Source organism: Myxine glutinosa, chromosome 9 (assembly GCF_964187855.1).
Source record: "Myxine glutinosa chromosome 9, kmMyxGlut1.1, whole genome shotgun sequence".
NCBI classification, from domain to species: domain Eukaryota; kingdom Metazoa; phylum Chordata; class Myxini; order Myxiniformes; family Myxinidae; genus Myxine; species Myxine glutinosa.
The window spans coordinates 110268123-110290028 of record NC_136269.1 but is presented as its reverse complement, the minus strand read 5'-3'; the positions used below and the strand labels follow the sequence as shown (position 1 = coordinate 110290028).

Genomic DNA, 21906 nt, shown 5'->3' with positions numbered 1-21906 from the left:
GGAGTGGAACAGAACTGAACAAAGTGAACATGCACATGGGGAAAGAGATTACCCCAACACAACCACAACATGTTTATTGTTTGACACAGCATGGATCTGTTCCTTAATTTGAAGTGTGGAGCTTGTTGACGGCATTCATGGTAGTGCCACGCTGTTAGTCGGCCAATGTGTTACTAAAGAAATGTGTAAAACTGATTTTATATTTTTGATTCCAAAATATTACATAGGCTTGTGAAAAAGCAAGGTGGCATTTGATGGACGGGTAACAGTAGGTCGGTGATGGAGCGACCGGGCACGGACAAGCAGGTAGATGAAAGGCAGAGGGAGAAGGTGATTGGTCCTAACTTGCAGTAAGAATGGTGAGTGCTGTAAGGTTAACGAGGTTATAAAAAAGATCATTGGTAGTGATGGGGGAAGACATGAGATGGTGGGGTACTACCATATTGAAATCTTGGAGGTAAGAGTGGGGTTGTACTGATTCAGGAGGCGATTCAATACGGGAGAAAAGAGGAATAAAGGAGCGGAAGTTGCCCATAACCCTGGATTTTGTACGATATACAAAGAGCGAGGTTACTGGAAGAATGCGAGCGTCTTTGGAGACTAGATAGTGGAGGAGACAAGATGGGAGGTGATGGGAAATGTAAAAGGCTAGCAAACCTCTCTGTGAGGAGAGAGGAACAATCCTTGTACCCGTGTCTTTTTGGGAGATGCCAATGATGTTGAGGGATTTGGATTGCACTACATCGAGGAGTGAAAGGTGTGAGGTGGTGGAGCAGTACGAGAGCGAGTTGCGGCTTGATTAGGCTTTTAAAAATTCGAGTCTGAATTGTTCTTCTCCATTGTTTTTTTGTTTTCGCTACTGGTGAGTCTGAATTTTAATGTACAAAAAATATTGTTCATAATTAAGTTTCCTCACTCAGTTCCTTAACCCGAGCACAGAGGCATATCAGAAGATGTAATTGAGCATGACCATTTATTTTGTACAGTTATTCGAGACGCCTTTTTCTTTCAATGTTTCATCATTGCCAGTTTCATCAGGAGAAGGTTTGTTTTGCATTGCAGATAGGGTGAGAAAAATGCAACAAAAGTGAAATGACTCAGCTCATTTATCAGTCCTCATGGAAGCTATTGTTGGATAAACTAACAGTAGGGATTTCTGAATCCCGCTGTCCTCCAAAGAAAGGACTTCTACTCTACATATGAATACAGCACATCCAAGCACCAGCATTAAATCACTGTGATTCTTCGCTTTACTGTAGTGAGTCACTTCCTACATTGGAATGCGCCACGCATGCATGTTCAATGCACTCACCCCGCATTGTCTGTCTCCACACCATCAGATTCACAACACCAACTCGCTAATGATCAAATCATCAAAATGAAAGCACTTACTCATGCTCCGTGAAAGTTTAATCATCAAATGAGCACTAACACCAGGTCAGTTAAATATTTGGCTGGCCTCAGAAATATTTGACATTGTGTATGCTGTCCTAAGCTGAGAAAGTTATTATCATCATTTCTTCTGCCACCGAGGGTTGAGGGACATTATGTTTTCACCCCTGTCTGTTTGTTACTTGCAAAATCGAAGAATTTTCAAGTATATTCGTTGCTCTTGTGGGATATTCTCTGTTTGTCTGTCAATCACCTACAGCTCACAATTTTAAAACGATCTTCATGAAACTTCTGGTGGAGTTAGTCATAATGAAGAAGCCTATTGATTTTGAGGTCAAATGTCATTTTGAGGTCAAATTTATAAAATTGTCCTTTTTTATCCGATTGACTTGAAAGTTGAAAAACATTTCCATATTGAGTCACTAAATTGGGAAACCAACTATTTTGAGGTCAAAAGGTCAAAGGTTAACGCAAGGTCAAAGTTCCAAAATCATCAAATTTCATCTGAAAAATCATCAATTTTCATCAGATTGACTTGAAAATTAAACAGCAATTGCATAGTGCCTCAATAAATTGGGAAACCAACTATTTTAAGGTCAAAGTTTAACTCAAGGTCAAACTTCTAAAATCATCAATTTTCATCTGAGAAATCATCAATTTTCATCCAGTTGCCTTGAAAATTAAACAGAAATTGCATAGTGGCTCATTGAATTGGGAAACCCACTATTTTGAGGTCAAAAGGTCAAAGGTGAACTCGAGGTCAAACTTCTAAAATCATCAATTTTCATCCAGTTGACTTGAAAATTAAACAGAAATTGCATAGTGGCTCATTGAATTGGGAAACCCACTATTTTGAGGTCAAAAGGTCAAAGGTGAACTCGAGGTCAAACTTCTAAAATCATCAATTTTCATCCAGTTGACTTGAAAATTAAACAGAAATTGCATAGTGGCTCATTGAATCGGGAAACCATCTATTTTTGGTGTCTAAATATCAAAGGTCAACTCAACATCAAACGTCTAAAATTATCAATTTTCTTCTGAAAAATTGTCCATTTTCATCCTATTAACTTGAAAATCAAACAGCAATTGTATAATGCACCACTGAATTGGTACAGCAACTATTTTTGAGGTCAAAAGGTTCAAGGTCAACTCAAGGTAAAACTTCAAACATAAATTTTCATCTGAAAATAAGCAATTTTAATCTGATTGACCCGAGCTTTGATTAAGATCGTCAATGTTAATCTTAAGAAATGGACAATTTGATGTATCCATGGCAACTTTGTTTTTTTGGGGCGATGTGGATTTCGCAAGTATCGTGCTCTGCATGTCTTTCTTGTTTGTTTGCAGAATATCTCAAAAGGTTAATGATGGATTTGGGCGAAACTTGGTGGACAGGTTGGGTATGTAACAAGGTCAAATTGATTCCATTTTGGTGAAGATCCAGATCGGGATACTAGAATTTTAAAAGTGATTCTTCACTCTCGAGAGATGGGGCCTAAAACGACATTTAGCATGATATTTAAAAAGGTTGTTGATGCGTTATGACAAAACTTGGTGGATGAGTTGAGGAGGTGATAACAATAACCCGATTGATTTTGGTTCAGGTCTGGATGTAGATCCGGCCGATCAGTAGGATGCAAAACATAAACTGCTTAGCTTGGTGGAGGTACGCTCTCTACCGATTGCCATTCTAGTTTGCTCTGTGCATTTTGGCGCAACTGTAAAAATAAGTGCCCTTACTAGAAATATTGGAAACTTCAAAATGATAGAATGAAACTTCAAATAATTGAGAATAACCTTGCCTGATGTGCACTTGTATGTATGATTTGATGGTTGGTCTAGTTTGGCCTTGTCTCTTGTTTGACCATTGGAATGGCACAATGTATTATTGCTATCATAAGGCTTTTTTGGCTATTTTGACCCCATTTTTGTCTCGATCCTCTCAGGGTTCTGGTAGCTATGCTAGGAATCATAAATTTAGGGTATTGTCATTTGGTCAGAAGCAAGCGTGCTACCAGCTGAGATATTGATTAGGATGTACAGAAAATGAAAAATAAGAGTAATTATTGGATGAGCAAGCACCAAGATGTTGACCTTTGACCCCAAAATCGAATCACTTAATCTTTACAATATTATACATACCTGTACCAAGTTTGAATTAGATCACTTCAGCCGTTCTCAAGTTATGGACATATTACAGATTTGACCTTTGACCCCAAAATCGAATCAGTCCATCTTTACATAAATCTACATAAGTGTACCAAATTTGGCCAGAATCCCATCGCTGGTTCACAAGTTATCGCAGTAACAGTATTTTTACCTAATATGACCTCTGACCTTTGACCTCATGACCCCAAATTCGAATCGGTTCTTTACCTCATTATACATACCTGCACCAAGTTTGACGAAGATCCCCTTAGCCGTTCTGAAGTTATCGCAGTAACTAAAACCTGTCACAGACTGACGGACGGACAGCCGGACGGACAACCGGACGGACAACCTGAAAACGTAATGCCTCCGGCGACTTCATCGGCGGAGGTATAAAAAGGGCAACACACCAACGTTTATGTCGCACATCAACATATTATGCCCATAATACTGTCTGCTAGCACTTCCTTATGATGGGAATTGAAAAATTATTTGGCTTTGAGGCTGACTTCCTGGTCAAATTCCAAATTATCTGAACGATTGTGCCATGTCATTGATCACCTTGTCGTATCAGCCCTAGGTGTCTCCCTGAATGGCAAACGACAGATTATATTGTATAGATAAATAACTACGACTTTGTACAAAATCATAATTCTGCATGCCTTGATTCCACACCTGTCTCATCGTGATCACAACCTGAAATATGGATTGTTCTGTTTACAATCTCACCTGAACCCCTTGCTCATGATGAAAGGGAACCCACATTCAAATATGCGTTTGCTCATTTTTTTTACTCATGTCCTTGTAATTCACATAAAAGTACACTGATGTCGACCAATGTCCATGTCCTGTCTATTTAATTTACACCCTCTAAGTCCACTTTTGGATTTACACCCTGTCTATTTTGAGTACCAGTTCACTGGTAATTCCCTGCTTGTCGTAAAAGGCGACAAACAGGGTTGGCGGCAGGAAGGGCATCCGGCCGTAAAACATTGCTTCAAAAAGGGGACCAAAAAACAACAACAACCACGGTGCCCAAAAAAGGCCAACCCCCGCTTGCGGGGAAAAATGGCCTCTATAGGTGTTTTTTTTTTTTTTTAAAGTCCACTGCGAGTCTTAGATTGATGTAAAAAATGCTAAAAAAACACATTTGTAAATTTGATGGACATGAAATAAAATATGTATCATATTTAATTTACTTTCCTGTCTATCAAATACATACTTGACTGGGATTCCATCATTAATTTAATTTGTTGTGCTGGTTGAATCGTTACTGAGGCGTAGCTGTGCTCCCCTAGGTTCAGGTATGAATTTGTAAATGTTTGAAAATTGAAAATCTGCTGCTCCTAATTGCACTTTCCGCAAGCTACTGTCGGGTGTTTAACGTCCACCAGTGAATGCTAGCAGGTGGGACAGCTGGCTTAAAGGTTCCTTCAAAGGAGAGGGTGCCCATTCGTGCCATGTCAGTGAAGTATTTCGCTTGAAGCTTCCGCACCAGTCATAAGTAGCTTTATTGAAAGGTGAACTCTTGATTTACTTGCATTTTGATTTCACCCTTTTTTCCTTCGCTCATGACCTTTCTAAAGTGATTTTTTTTTTGTATCTCAAAACTGATACCATTTCAAAAGAATGTCTCACAAGCCCCATCTCAATCCTATTTCCCTGGGTGTAACCCTCCTAAATTCCATTCCATTTCAACCACTCTCACCCCCAACCTATCCCCTCCTCTTCTCTGAACCTCACCGTCGATATTGACTGCTTTCCCCGTTGCCAAGAGCCAAGATCAGAGGGCCTAGTGACAGAGTCAGGTTAAAAACAACAGGCTTGCCTCTCTGCCTTTCAGACGGTGGTTGCACGATCAGACGATTGCGCTACAGTTGGCCATTCAGGCTGCGACTTCTTTCTCAGGAATCGCAAATTGCAAGTTATTTAGTGTTTTGGGTGGATAATTGTGGTCGGTCCAGTTGTTGACATTGTTAGGGTTGTCAAAATGAATTATATCATCATGAACAACTCCACAGTGGTGACGGCACGTGCTCGTCGCCAGAGCTTGCCAGGAGCGACACTTTGTGATGCATCTGATAGTCTGAAGCTTCCCATTGTTGGGAAACGAAGGTCGTTCGATTTTTCTGTGGAACGGCTGAGTGTGAGCAGAGGAAAACGCAGGTCGGCCCCTGATCGTGATCCTGGATACATACAGACGATTAAGGACCAAGAGATTCACAAAAGATGCGATGAAACAGTGAGAGACGCATCTGGTGTGAAAGACTCTCTCTGTGAGGCTGCCAGGAGTTTAACACTTCGACTGAGCACCTCGAGCACGCAGAACAAAAAAGGTGTCGGAAATGTCCCCGTGCTTGAAGTAACGACTTCACCGGGCCCTGTGGAGGAAAGGAAACGAGGGTCGCTGGAAGCTGTCTCTGGCAGCAGTTTTTGGGGATCTCAGGGAGGTGGTTCTGGATGGCGTGCAATGTTGTCTGGTCTTGCACGTCGACATAGTGCTGTCGACGTGGGTCGGAGCAGCTTTGATGAATGTGATGGTGTGCAGGTAACTGGAACTGTTGGTGGGTGGTATTGGGATAACTGATGGCTTTCGTCAAGGATAACAGTTGAGTAAAGGCTATTGTGAAAGTGTCACGGGCTTTTAACTTAAATATTCTGTCTTATTGTCATCGTAATTTAATTGGTCCATAGGTGGTGCCAACAAATGCTTCCTCCAATGAAAGCATGGGGTTTACCTGGTTGGCAGAACTCATGCCTGTAACCCATATTATATAAGACTAGCGTGGATCAGCTCGCTATGCTCTCCTCACCACACGTCACTACAGAGGCACGGGCTTCTTTTAACTGAGGATAATTACCTGACAACTTCAGTTGCTCTGTTGTCATGATTTCCACCAATCATAATACAAAAATTTCTTTTGTACAAATTTATTTGTAATATTGGTGATAATATTTATTTGCAATTTATTTGTAATATTGGTGATAATATTTATTTGTAATCAAAAAAGGTCCAAGTGGTTAAAGTTCTAAATAGTCAAGGGTCCAAGCTGGTCTAATGGTTCTAAAGCGTCTTATGGATCTTTGGAGTCTTAAGGGTCTTTTGTGTCTTTGGGGTCTTTAGGGTATTTTGGGTCCTCTGGGTCTTTTTGGTCCTCTGGGTCTTTTTGGTCTTCTCTGTCTTTTGGGTCATCTGGGTCTTTAAGGGTCTTTTGGGTCTTCAGGGTCTTTTACGTCTTTTGGGTCTTTAAAGGTATTTGGGGTATTTTGGGTCATTTTTGGTATTTTGGGTCTTTTGGGTCATCGGGTGTTTGGGTCTTCCGGGTCTTTTGGGTATTTTGGGTATTTGAGGTATTTTGGGTTTTCAGAGTCTTTCAGGGGTATTGGGGGTCTTCAATATCTTTCGGGTCTTGAGTGTCTTGAGGGACTTAAATGATCCTAAAAGGTCTGAGGGGTCTCAGCAGCTTAAAGGGTTGAAAGGTATATTCCAACATTATGTAATTAACAGACGTACGCAATTAATAGACAGGATGTAACTGACATTCAAAGAGTATGTAATTAATAGATATATAGTCACACGGTTTCACCATCTCACCTCAAGTCCCCACGGCTTCATGGACTGCACTGCGGAGCGAAAGGGGGACGATGGTTTTCCCCTCCGTCCGTGTGTGCGTGCATGCGTGCGTGCGTGCGTACGTGCGTACGTGCGTATGCGAAGGACCGAATTCTAATTTGGTGTGTGGGTGCAACCCACGTCAAAATCCAAGATGGCCGCCGCCATGTATGTCTGACGCCATGTATGTCTGAACCTTGTGAGCGGAATATCTTGAAAAATAAACGAACTACTAACTTCTAATCTGGTGTGTGGGTGTATCTAGGCATAAGGAAGAACGCTATTTAAAATTGGGTCACCACATCAAAATCCAAGATGGCCGCCTTGCGCCTACCACTTTGTCAACTCACATCACTTCACCGACGGGGGACCTCGGCGTAACGCTTGTTCTCTTTTATATATTTTTTGAAGAAGAAGAAGAAGACGTTTTGGTTACAAATAAACATACATACGGTACATAACCATATATGTTGGCTCCATTATAATAAGTTGCAAAAATATTTGCTTGTTTAGCATTGCTTCATTTCAACATGGAATCCATAGGGCATGAATTTTGAACTTGTTGAGGCTGCCGGCGATAGCTCACATACCCTTAACGAAGAGCACCGTAGGATCTTTAACATCCACCAACTAATTTCGGTAGACGGGACTTCCGGTTTAATGTCCAGATGGGCAGGCACACGCATTGATGAATCACCCTGCCAATGAATGGCAGTTTATAGCAGGGCGTGATTCAAACCCAGGCTAGATGGTGGAGAGGCGAGTGTGCGAACCTCTACGCCATCCCGCCAGCCCACCAATTCAGAGTAACACCCGATTAGTGGCTGATTAAAATTATCAACATTTTGACTGCCATACTAAGGGTAAGGAGATATCCTGCTATTGGCCCTATCTCCCAATGGTGAAGAATCACTTAGAAAATTATACTAGCCGGATCCGGATCTTCACCAAAATTAAATCGATTCTTCCGTGTCACACACACAACCTGTCCACCAGGTTTCGTCCAAATCCGTCCACAACCTTTTTAAATATCCTGCTATATATAATTTTTGGCCATATCACTCAATGGTGAAGAATCACTTAGAAATTAAATAAATCTCATATGCGAATCCATATTCAGATCTTCACCAAAATCGAATCGATTCTTCCGTGTCCACACACACAACATGTCCACCAAGTTTCATCCAAATCCGTCCACAACTTTTTGAGATACCCTGCTATGTATCGTTTTTGGCTCAAACTCCCAAAAGGGAAAATCACTTTAAAATTCTAGTAGCCGGATCCGAATCCAGATCTTCACCAAAATCTAATCATTTCGTCCTTGTCACATACGCTACATCTCTGCCAAATTTCGTCCGAATCCGTCCACAACTCATTGAGATATTTTGTTCACAAACAAACAAACAGACAGAGGTGAAACCATAACCTCCATCCACCTTTGGTGGCGGAGGTAAATATTATTTTGACTATTAATAAAAAGTCTGACTACTGGTACATAATTTATTTTTGTTTTGATTTTAAAAATCTGATTCTGTTTTTATTTCTGAAAACAAATGTTGAAAACAGCTAATTTGAGGGAAACGGTGGTCTTGAAAGGTGTTTGCCCTTTGTAGTATTGTTGTGTGAAAATGTTGATCATTTTGGACAGCCCCTAAAGAGATCTGTGAATACACGCTCTTCAAAATGCACTCCCCTCTGAGCTCCTTCGCTGTATGACCTAACGAAAAATCGTTAGGGCAGCAGCGATTTCTGGAGCTTCAGACACATCTTTAAAAGGGCCATCAAAGTGGTGTCACTTTGACTTCCTTTGTTCCTTCTGCAATGTGCACATCAGCAACTGATTTTGAGGCATACCATGTAGCTGGCTCTACTTTGCCATAACCCTTGAATCATAAAAGTCAAAGCGACACCATCATGATGTTCCTTCCAACCAATGTTGTCGGGACAGTCGATCATGCAATAGAAACCCAGTCTATGTTGATATAAAATGGTCCAGAATGTTGTTGTTTTTATCCAGATTGTTGTTTACCAAAGCAAATCGAGACAATATGTTCAATGGACTTTTATGTCTACAGGGTATAACTTAACATCTAATACTATTCTTTTCTCTTTCTTCCTCTAACCCCATCCTAGGGCAACCCTCCTCCTGTTATCGTCAATGCAGACTCGCTGGAATCACCTTACGTAAGTCCTGGAAGGTTGACACATTATGCAGAGTTGCCAAATTTATATGAGATCAAGTGTGGAAGGAGGTGTATATAGGGAGTACATCTCATTTGGATTGACTAGTACATCCGCACACTACGGGAGCTGCAGAAAGGATCATTCCTCTTTGGGGTACTGTGTATAGATTGATCTTTTAAAAATCTTAAAATCTTAAATGATCTTAAAAAAACGAGACCGAAAGTCTAACAGCGGCGTAGCCGGGCTTGTAAAATATTATAAATGACAAACACATATGATTAGCTTTTCAAACAGTCACTAATGGTGTTTATAACATTAAACAAATACATTTGGAGGAATCCACACATCCATGAGGTAAGTTTTACTTACAGAACTGAGCGAAGATCTACTGTAATCTAGATTATGCCCCACAAGGGTTGGGTACGTACCGTATTGTTGGAAGAGACGTAACGCCAATTCTTTTGATATTTGATGATCATTTTAACAATCGGTTTGTTTGTGTGTTCACACTGAATGAAAAACGTCAAGGTATAGCATGGCGATTGTGATATATGACAGGTTTGACGATATATTCGCCATGAACGGCATATAAATCAAAATGGCGGCGTGTGGAGAGTCAGCCGCCGCACCGCCGTAATGAAATCAGACGTAATCACATTACCCTGTCATGTGACCAGATCCTCAGCTCTGATTGGTATACGTTTGAGGGGACATACATACATACAGACGGACAAACACTGTTCTAGACGGCTTTGCCCTATGGGCTACGACGTAAAAATATCGCTTGTTTTTCCACTCTTGTCACTTTATATCTCTATGAATGTCTGAAATATTTATCTTTTTCTTTCCTAGCTTGTCATTGGAAGTCGACATTTAGCCGCTTAAAGTCCTCTCGATGTTTCTTTGGTTTTCATCTCTTCTTTTGTCTGCAATATTTATTGCCTTTTCTGACAGCCATTTGGCCTTCTTCGTTCTGCTTGCTTTTGGGATGTTGTTTTTGGTCCCTTCTTTTACAATGTTGTCAATCTCTTGCCACAATTCACCTGGCATTCTGTCAACCAAGTCCACTCTGCAAAACGATTTTTTCCCTTTATTGCATATTGTTTAGATTTGTTTTCAAGGTGATATCTGGTTGGAATTTTGAATATATTTTCACCTTTCTAAACCTGACTCAGTTTTACCACAACGAGTTCATGATCCATCCCACAGTCTGCACCTGGTTGAGTATTGGCAGATTGCATAGCACTTCTCCATCTTCTGTTAATGAGAATGTAGTCAATCTGATTTCTCTGTTGCCCATCATGTAAAGTCCATGTGTCTGGTCTATGCTTGGGTTGTTTGAGCCATGTGTTTGCAATTATGAGCTCATTCTTCCCTCCTTCCTTCCTTTAAAGTGCTGCTTCATCAGGGTGCAGATTACTGCACTGCGGTTGCGTGCAGACATGGAACAGCACCAATGCAACCATATTGTGGAAATATATGCAATATCTTCTCATAAAAATCCAGCATTTGCTCCCCTGACTCATTTTGGATAATTTTTGGCCATATGTGCTTTTCTGTGCTTTTCTGTACATCATTCCGTGCTTTTCTGTAATCCCCAATGTTCCTGCTTCTCGAATTTTTGCATTCCCGTCTCCCATAAAAATTGAAACATCTCTAGGTACCTGTTTTCCCAGTTTCTGCAACCTTCCATAAAATTCCTCCACATTTTCTTAATCTGTTGCAGAAGTCGAGGCATATATCTGAATGCTGGTGGTGTTCACTGGATGTCCTTTCAACCTCACTGATCTCAACCTATCATTGACTGGATTGTAACACATTACCAACCCTGCCATCTTATTTTTTGCAAATCACTGCCACTCCATTTATTTTACAGGTTTTGTGACCAGAAAATAACACTTTGTAATTCTCAGATTGAAACTGCCCCTAACCAGTCCATCTAAGTTTACTTATCCCCAAAATTTCAGTTATTGTCCTCTTCATCTCTCTTTATAACATCTAACTTTTGCTGATTCATTGACTTTACAGTCCACATTCCAATTTTGTGAATGTTTCAGAAGCTCAGATTTCAACTTTAAGTTCTGGTGACATCATCGACTGGATTTCCTTGTGGGTTTGAACCAGTCCTGTCATAACGACCAATCCTACTCAGCAATGCACTTTGCTCTTCATCATGAGATATTTGGGAGATTTACAACCTGTGGGGCTCATCATTCAGCACCATAGTTTTATCTCTTGGATTTCTGATCATTATTGTTTTCTTCGCATGCACGGAAATGGTTTGACATTGTCTTCTTCCGTGCAGTGTCTATACTAGACAGATGATTCCAGCGATTGTTCTCCAGAAGAGAGTCCTCTGCTTCGCATCAAAGCCATGCAGCCATGACTGGCAATATATGTCAACTGCCAGCATAGCCATCCAACACATGCTCCCATGGCTTCATGTAACCCCGATTGGGAGGCTAAAATGGGGTAGTACACATTGTCCAAGGGTGGCCCATGGTTTAATATATGCAAAGGCCACCTCCAAAGCATTGGCTGCCTTTACCCCGTTAAACACTTTCTCTCGCTCTCTCGCTCTCTCGCTCTCTCTCACACACTCTCACTCTCACTCTCACACTCACTCTCTCTCTCCCTCACTCTTGTACCATACTCGTCTCAAAGTGTCCACCTTTGTGTGTGTGTGTGTGTGTGTGTGTGTGTGTGTGTGTTTGTGTGTGTTTGTGTGTGTTTTTGTGGTTTAATTCTACATGTCTTTGTTCTGCTTGTTAGACATGTCTACTGACTGTCTTTGTCCTGAATGCTATTTATATGCATGCCCATCCCTAAGTCTTAGATCAATGTAAAAGAAATGCATACATTACTTGTGGCAATATTGTCTTGTGGGTGAACTCTTGTTCTTTATGCTTTCTTTTTTTCCACAGCTAAATGGAACAGAGGACTTTGAGTACGAAGAGATCACATTGGAACGGGTATGTTGACAAATACCAATGTCACAAATACTTTTGTTTTCTGTCTCTTTCTCTTTAATTTTTACTTCGCATTTCAATGTAAAATGGGCAATGCTGCAGATATCTTGTTATTTCAAGGGAGATTGAGTATTGTCAATCAATAATCTTAAATTTTATTTCATTATTTATTCTCCTTTCTTTTATATGGTTGAGTTACTGTCCACCTCTCTTCCCTATCTCTTCCCATCTCCCCTCCCTCTTTGCGCTTCCTCCTTTAATCACATTTCTTCCCTCTCCCCACTTTTCTCCTCTCCCTCCTATCTTGGCCTCCTCTCCCCCTTCTTTGCCTCCCTCTCTCCACTCCCACCCCTCTCAAAACCCCCACTACCTCTCTCTCTCTCCCTCCTCACTGTTTATCACACCTTGTCACCCTATTACCTGGTCTGCCTTTATTTAATCATAGACAGGCTAAATAAACTGGCAAAAATCTTTTCAGATCCCAAGAATTGTTATCTTTGTTTGATTTGATTTGCCATTCACAATGTCCACTGATAGTTCACAAACAATCATAGAAATATTGGAAGAAAACTTTCATATTTTCCAGCCTGGTAGAAAACACTCACCTATGCAATCATTATAAATTGCCTTACTTTGAATGGTGCCCACCAGTCATTAGATGTGTGTTGAATCTTTGGTGACCACACAGAATCGCAAGTACATGAAACTGCTGATGTAATACCTCCCATGCCCTCTGTCCATCCTTTCCTGTGAGTGGACAGAATACACCAGTATTCAAACCTTGCTTTGCACCACTTCCTAAACCAATCAAGGTTTGAACCCTGCACTGATTTATGGGAGGGGGGAAGCCTTATCCGCAGATCTCTGGACTTTATCACATGAATATCCCCTTTACCTTGAGATGTCATCTGGAACCAACTCAGCCTTGTTCTCCATCTACTTCCCTTTCCCTTCCTATTGCCACTAGTATAATCCTCCCAGGTGTTTGTTTTTCAGCAGGTTGCTCTGGGTGGCATTATCTAATGTTGTCTACTTTTGGAAGCTTGTGGCCTTCAAGACAATATACCGGGACCAATCCGATTCTTGGTAGATGTCAATCTGTAAACCTTGTTGTAAACCTTGTTTGGCCATCTTGGCCACCTTGTAAACCTTGCTGTCTGTAAACCTTGTTTTGTGTTTTGTGTGTCGGTTTGTCTTTTTGTGTGATTAATGTTAGCTCTTTCACGAGCCTCGATCTTGTATACAAAAAAAAAAAAAGAAGACCTTTCTACTCTCTTAAAATATGTCCTATACTAACTTGGACATGATTCCAAAAACCTCTCTGAGAAGCAGTCTGTGGGGGCAATGCTGTCTGTAAACCTTGTTTTAAAAAAACAAGATGCTGATCAACTTCCCAGAAGATGTCTTTCAATGGAGGATAATCCCACACTCTCACTCTCCCTTGATATGGCTTTGCTGACAAATCCTCCAATCAACTACTTTGGTCAACCCCTGCGTCAAGATATATTTTCTGGAACTCCTTCCTCCTTGGATCAGCCCCAAACTTATTGGGAAAATCATAATCCCAAGGTGGCCTTCAAGGCCACTTGCTGCCTTGGAATTCTGCACAGAACTGTCTTTATTTCACGCACATCAAATTGTAATGTCGGACATGTTCTTCATCCGAAGCACCATAGAGCACAGCTCTGTTTCAGGCTGATGCAGATACCTCCGATTTTAATTTCCAAACAAGAGGCTGTGGATTTTGAGACTGAGTTTATTATCTATTGGCAGGTCGTCAAGCCTCAGTCTCGTACTCAAATCATGGAGGACATGTTGGAAGCCTTAAACTCTTTTTTAGCCTCTCTTCTGGTTCTGTTGTTATTTCTTCCCTATACCCATCCTCATCGCCTCCAAAGTAGCATGTGTTCTTCCTGAAACACCAATGCTATTCCTGTTACCAGAGCTTGAATTACTGGTTGGGAGTTCTTTTGTATTAAAATCGCTTGGTTGTGTTTAATACAGGAGCTTGTGTTAGAAATATAGTTTCTTTCCCAAGTCGAAGCTTTGTTCCTAATGGATTTATCAACAAAAACTTGATAATTATGTTTATCACCATGGGAAACGACGTGCGGATGATTTTCGTCAGAGCAAAAGCGTTTTGTCACAGCAAGAGAGTTCTATATTTTGACAGGCATGATAAACTCACTAAAATCTGAAGGAATCAAAATACATTTGCTCTGACGAGGGAATAACACTCGATATGTTAGCTGTATCTCATTTTCCAGGGCAGAAACATACTTCGATCAACATTTAGTTGATAAACTCAATTGTTTATCTGGCCTGCTGGTATTTCTACATCTAAACTCAATTGTTTATCTTGCCTACTGGTACAGACAGACACTAATCTTCACAGAGACAAGTATTTTGCTGTAACCTTTGTGCTGACTTCCATTTCTACATCTTCCATATCTACATCGTCCATTTCTACATCTTCCTTTTCTACATCATCCATTTCTACATCTTCCTTTTCTACATCATTCATTTCTGCATCCTCCTTTTCTACATCTTCCTTTTCGACATCTTCATTTTCTACATCTTCCTTTTCTACATCTTCCTTTTCTACATCTTCCTTTTCGACATCTTCATTTTCTACATCTTCCTTTTCTACATCTTCCTTTTCTACATCTTCCTTTTCTACATCTTCCTTTTCTACATCATCCATTTCTGCATCTTCCTTTTCTACATCTTCCTTTTCGACATCTTCATTTTCTACATCTTCAGTTTCTACATTTTCCTTTTCTACATCCTCCTTTTCTACATCTTCCATTTATACATCTTCCTTTTCTACATCTTCCTTTTCTACATCTTCATTTTCTACATTTTCCTTTTCTACATCTTCCTTTTCTACATCTTCCTTTTCTACATCTTCCTTTCCTACATCATCCATTTCTACATCATCCATTTCTACATCTTCCTTTTCTACATCTTCCTTTTCTACATCTTCCTTTTCTACATCTTCCTTTTCTACATCATCCATTTCTACATCTTCCTTTTCTACATCTTCCTTTTCTACATCTTCCTTTTCTACATCATCCATTTCTACATCTTCCTTTTCTACATCTTCCTTTTCTACATCATCCATTTCTGCATCTTCATTTTCTACATTTTCCTTTTCTACATCTTCCTTTTCTACATCATCCATTTCTGCATCTTCATTTTCTACATTTTCCTTTTCTACATCTTCCTTTTCTTCATCATCCATTTCTACATCTTCCTTTTCTACACCATCCTTTTCTACATCATCCATTTCTGCATCTTCCTTTTCTACATCTTCCTTTTCTACATCTTCCTTTTCTACATCTTCCTTTTCTACATCTTCCTTTTCTACATCATCCATTTCTACATCTTCCTTTTCTACATCTTCCTTTTCTACATCTTCCTTTTCTACATCATCCATTTCTACATCATCCATTTCTACATCTTCCTTTTCTACATCTTCCTTTTCTACATCTTCCTTTTCTACATCTTCCTTTTCTACATCTTCCTTTTCTACATCTTCCTTTTCTACATCATCCATTTCTGCATCTTCCTTTTCTACATCTTCCTTTTCTACATCTTCCTTTTCTATATCATTCATTTCTACATCTTCCTTTTCTACATCTTCCTTTTCTATATCATCCATTTCTACATCTTCCTTTTCTATATCTTCCTTTTCTACATCTTCCTTTTCTGCATCTTCCTTTTCTACATCATCCATTTCTACATCTTCCTTTTCTACAGCTTCCTTTTCTACATCTTCCTTTTCTACATCTTCCTTTTCTACATCTTCCTTTTCTACATCATCCATTTCTACATCTTCCTTTTCTACATCTTCCTTTTCTACATCTTCCTTTTCTACATCATCCATTTCTGCATCTTCCTTTTCTACATCTTCCTTTTTGACATCTTCATTTTCTACATCTTCATTTTCTCCATTTTCCTTTTCTACATCTTCCTTTTCTACATCTTCCATTTATACACCTTCCTTTTCTACATCTTCATTTTCTACATTTTCCTTTTCGACATCTTCCTTTTCTACAGCTTCCTTTTCTACATCTTCCTTTTCTACATCATCCATTTCTACATCTTCCATTTCTGCATCTTCCTTTTCTACATCTTCCTTTTCTACATCTTCCTTTTCTACATCTTCCTTTTGTACATCTTCCATTTCTACATCTTCAAATTTCTACATCTTCCTTTTCTACATCATCCATTTCTACGTCTTCCATTTCTACATCTTCCATTTCTACGTCTTCCATTTCTACATCTTCCATTTCTACGTCTTCCATTTCTATATCTTCCATTTCTATATCTTCCTTTTCTACATCTTCCATTTATACATCTTCCTTTTCTACATCTTCCATTTCTTCATCTTCCATTTCTTCATCTTCCATTTATACATCTTCCTTTTCTACATCTTCCATTTATACATCATCCATTTCTACATCATCCATTTCTCCATCATCCATTTATACATCTTCCTTTTCTACAACATCCATTTCTACATCTTCCATTTCTACATCTCCCTTTTCTACATCATCCATTTCCACATCATCCATTTCTCCATCATCCATTTTTGCATCTTCCTTTTCTACATCTTCCATTTCTATATCTTCCTTTTCTACATCTTCCTTTTCTACATCTTCCTTTTCTACATCATCCATTTCTACATCATCCATTTCTACATCATCCATTTCTACATCATCCATTTCTACATCATCCATTTCTCCATCATCCATTTCTCCATCATCCATTTCTACATCTTCCATTTCTACGTCTTCCTTTTCTACATCTTCCTTTTCTACATCTTCCTTTTCTACATCATCCATTTCTACATCATCCATTTCTACATCATCCATTTCTCCATCATCCATTTCTACATCTTCCATTTCTACGTCTTCCTTTTCTACAACATCCATTTCTACATCATCCATTTCTCCATCATCCATTTCTACATCTTCCATTTCTACGTCTTCCTTTTCTACATCTTCCTTTTCTACATCTTCCTTTTCTACATCTTCCTTTTCTACATCATCCATTTCTACATCATCCATTTCTCCATCATCCATTTCTCCATCTTCCATTTCTACGTCTTCCTTTTCTACATCTTCCTTTTCTACATCATCCATTTCTACATCATCCATTTCTACATCTTCCTTTTCTACATCATCCATTTCTACATCATCCATTTCTACATCATCCATTTCTACATCATCCATTTCTACATCATCCATTTCTCCATCATCCATTTCTACATCATCCATTTATACATCTTCCATTTCTACATCATCCATTTCTACATCATCCATTTCTACATCTTCCATTTATACATCTTCATTTTCTGCATTTTCCTTTTCTACATCATCCATTTCTACATCTTCCATTTCTACATCATCCTTTTCTACATCATCCTTTTGTACATCTTCCATTTATACATCTTCCATTTCTACATCATCCATTTCTACATCTTCATTTTCTACATTTTCCTTTTCTACATCATCCATTTCTACATCTTCCATTTCTACATCATCCATTTCTACATCTTCCATTTATACATCTTCAAATTTCTGCATCATTTCTGCAGTGAGTTATTACATGAGTAGAAACAAAATGAGTTTTTCCATCACCTTAGTAACCCCACACTGAAACACTGCCCAAAGAACCGCCACTGGCATCATCCAAAACATGAGGATAGGGCCACCGGCTACTTGGTGTATGACGTTAGCAGGGTGAAGGTTTAAGTTACCATGTGGAGGCCTCAAAGAAAAACTTTTTCCAAAGGATGCATGGGCAACATACCACATCACCGATGTCAAGCACGTTCACGTCAAAACAAATTTGAGTTCCATGCAACAGAGCACGAAATGCCTGTGCGATGCAAAGCTGCCAATGGCACAGCTGAGTGGCGCATAGATCACAATACTTGCTCAGCTTGGTGAAAGTGGCCGATTTTCATATTTTTATATCAATTTTGTTTATAACTGAAAGTTTTATTGTGGCATTCACATTCACATTCGCATGAAAATAATTTCGCACAGCAAATTTAAAGCCAACGCATATGTGCAGTTGAAGCTCCACCCCTGTCAAACATTAAAATATTATGGATGATTAAATGTTAAATTCTGTATATTTGTTGGGATTCTTTCTAAACGACGAGTACATGCAACTCTGAAGAACCGTGGCACTCAACCGATTGTCATATGGGGTTTTCAGCAACTCCTAGCTGTGATTGTGGCCATTACAACCATCACTCATCATATCCTGATAAATCATAAACATAAGTATTTGAGTGTGAACAACTCGCATTGCTCAGTTCATGGTGTTGATCTGTATGGTGATTTGTTCTTCGGCAGGGTAACTCGGGTTTAGGCTTTAGCATTGCTGGTGGGACGGATAACCCACACATTGGCGATGATCCCAGCATATACATCACCAAAATCATCCCTGGAGGAGCTGCAGCACAGGATGGACGGCTTAGGTATGACTTATAAGCTGTATTACATGGGGGAATATTTTTTGTAAAATTTAATTTTAAACCTTTGTAAGGTTAGGAATCCTTACTATAATTTATGGATTGGTGTGTGTGTGTTTGTCGTGCTACTCTTCCTGCAGTGTTGCGCTGATTACATCCAGACTTGCTTCATAGAATCACCACGACCCCAATTCGTGCATAGGGGTGTTTTTATCTTTTCCAGTTGGTTGGGTGTGGGGGGGGGGGGGGGGGGGGGGTGGAGAGGGGAGCGAAGGGGTGGAAGGGAGGAGGGGAAGATGCAAATTATCTATGTAAATATGTATCGTGTCGCGCCACCTCTAGGTGGGAGAGGGTATTACAAGTCTCCATTCTTTACAGTATCCGGTACAGTATTACTGTCCCCACATTTTCCAGTGCAGTGAAGTGTTTTGAATTGTGCAGTGAGTGGTATTTTGGAGAGGTATTTTGAATTCCACATTTGAATAAGAACAATAACATAACTCCCTCTGGCCGCTCCCGGGTGCTCGGGTGCTCCTAGTATACAATAATGTAATCGGGCAATTTGATGTTAACTTGGACTTCTTTCTTTTTTACAACTAGCAACGGTACCCGCCCTATGGGCGCGGCTTCAATGGGGAGGCCCAAATGAAAAGGCAAAATATCAGAAATTAAAGGTTTTTATTTTTATTTTAAACGATTCATTTCAACATCCGTTGAATCATATCACACGCAAATCATCAAAATCCAAACAGTATCTTTAGAATTTCAATAAAAGCCACATCACTGTTCATATCGGTAAATATTATTCCATCGTGTTTCAAATCGTGATCGATACACTATGATCGTGATGATCGTGATCGTGAATCGTGATCAATAATCGTGTTCGCAATCGCTATGTCGTATGTACTCCCGATACGTGTACCAAATTCCCGATACGTGTAACTGTACCAAATCAACAGTTAAAAGCATTTTGAGCCGATAGCTGTTACGGCCTTGGCAAGATCGATGGAGACAGCGATCTGTTAGCGATCGATGGAGACATGTTGCTTTCCCATGTGCCGCACAAACGGCTGTACCGATCGCGCGGCACCCGGGAAAGCAACATCGTCACAATGAGAACAATGAACGTCATGCGAACGCGAATGTTATGTGGGAGTCCAAACCTGAGAATGCTGGAGACTAAAACTGAAATTGGGAAAACTAAATAGCCTATTTTACTCCTGGAGATCCCAGGATTATCCACCCAAAATATCTTTGCGATCGGTTCAGCAGTTTTTACGGTACCTTCGAACAGACAGACAGACAGACAGACGGACGGACATTTGGTGAATTCTAGTAAGATAGAACATTGCATAGTTCAACACTGAGATTTTTTTTTACAGTGGAGTTGTCAACTTTGCAAGAGTTATCTAGAAAGTGACTTCAACACTGGTTTAAGCATTCTCAGTAAAACCAAAATAGCGGCCGACATTGTCATGGATGCTGTGGAACAGAAGTGTATCATTAAGGTAACTATAACGAAACTCGGTAGAGCCCATACCTCCGCTAGGCTGAACAGTTTACATGTTGTATTCCACTGATAAACCGGATCTGCTGTGAATTTATGGGAGATCTTGAGCATTATCACATGAAAACATGCAACCAATTGCTGTGATGTAAGCATTCGATTTCGAATCGAAAACATTCGATTTTTTTTTTCAACACTTACTTTTGGAGAACTGCTAGATTACTATTTGTGAAAAAAACAAAAACAAGAAGGCTGGTGCAAGGACCAAAGGAAATTATGATCAAAGGCCACCTTCATTTTTTGATCAGAGATCAAACCTATGGTCAAAGGGCAACATGTGGCCATTGCCACATATATCTGTTTCCGGTCCGGTTGTGAGAGGACGCTGGCGTCACTTGCTCGCCGCTTCTCTGACTGGACCATTGTCCGTATCTTGCTTTCCTGGTGGTCGTGGCGGATTTTTGGCCATTGAGTCTGCCCTCTGCACGGTCCCGGCTCTGCTCTGCTGCTCCTGGCTTCACCTGCTCGGCTCCTTCGCTGTTTCCTCGGGCTCACTCTCGTGGGTTGTGCCCATTGTTTGCAGCGGCGGTGGTGGCGGTTTGCCGCCGTGATCTTGATTAGCGGCGGCGGTCGTTTGCCGCTGCATTTGCCGCTTTGCCTCCTCAACCTTGGCCTCGTGCTCGTCTCTTCGCTCCTGTCTGCCCTCTGCATGGTCCCGGCTCTGCTCCTGGCTTCACCTGCTCGGCTCCTTCGCTGTTTCCTCGGGCCCACTCCCGTGGGTTGTGACGATTGTTTCGCCTCCTCACCCTTGGCCTCGTGCTCGTCCCTTCGCTCCTGCTGGCATGGCTCTGCGGTACTCCGCCGCAAGGCTTCTCCTGCTTAAAACCCGCTCCACCCCATCATGCATCTCTGCAATCAAATCGAATGGACTCCTGCGTCGACCCAGGTACATTCACCGTGGCTCCGGTCGTAAGTTTGTTTATTTACAATCAGGTCACTCCATCCCCATCCTCTGGTCGGCTCAGCGCACTCCCACTCATCGTCCCAACACACCTGGTCACAACAACGCACAAAATCGCACCTCCTGTCTGCGAACCCTGGCCAAATCACCTGGATTCATACCCGCCGTACAAAACAACATCAAGCTCACCCTGTTCAATACCCGGTCCCTCAACAACAAATGCCTCATCCTGAACGACTACATCCTGGAAAATAAACTGGACTTTCTCTGTCTCACTGAGACCTGGCAACAACCACTGGACTACTACACGCTCAACCTCACCACACCCAATGGATATTCTTACATCAATAAACCACGCTCGGAGGGCCGAGGTGGTGGAATTGCCGTTATTCACCGACAAGACATCAAGACCAACCTCATCTCCATCTCATCTGCTCCATCATTTGAATACCTGGCTTTTAAACTCTCTGGTCACACACAGTCAGTCATGGCTGTTGTCTACCGCCCTCCCAAACCACACCCATCATTCCTGTCTGACTTCTCCTACTTTCTGACCCAGCTATGTTCCCTCTCCCCCTCAATCCTCCTCCTTGGTGATTTCAATATCCACATGGACTCCACTGACTCCACGCTAACCAC

General features: G+C 40.7%; 1 protein-coding gene across 3 annotated transcripts in view; it reads left to right on the top strand.

Annotated features, from left to right (window-relative positions):
• DLG2 (discs large MAGUK scaffold protein 2) overlaps positions 1-21906 on the top strand; it is a 467276-nt gene that overhangs the window by 85401 nt on the left and 359969 nt on the right. For all 3 annotated transcript variants that reach the window (XR_013624585.1, XM_078784648.1, XM_078784647.1), the window contains exons 4-6: positions 9287-9337; positions 12262-12309; positions 18681-18805. Coding sequence is in view for 2 of the 3 variants with exons in the window: in XM_078784648.1 (XP_078640774.1) it covers positions 9287-9337; positions 12262-12309; positions 18681-18805 (224 nt within the window). In the remaining variant the exon portion in view is untranslated. The remainder of the gene's footprint in view (positions 1-9286; positions 9338-12261; positions 12310-18680; positions 18806-21906) is intronic.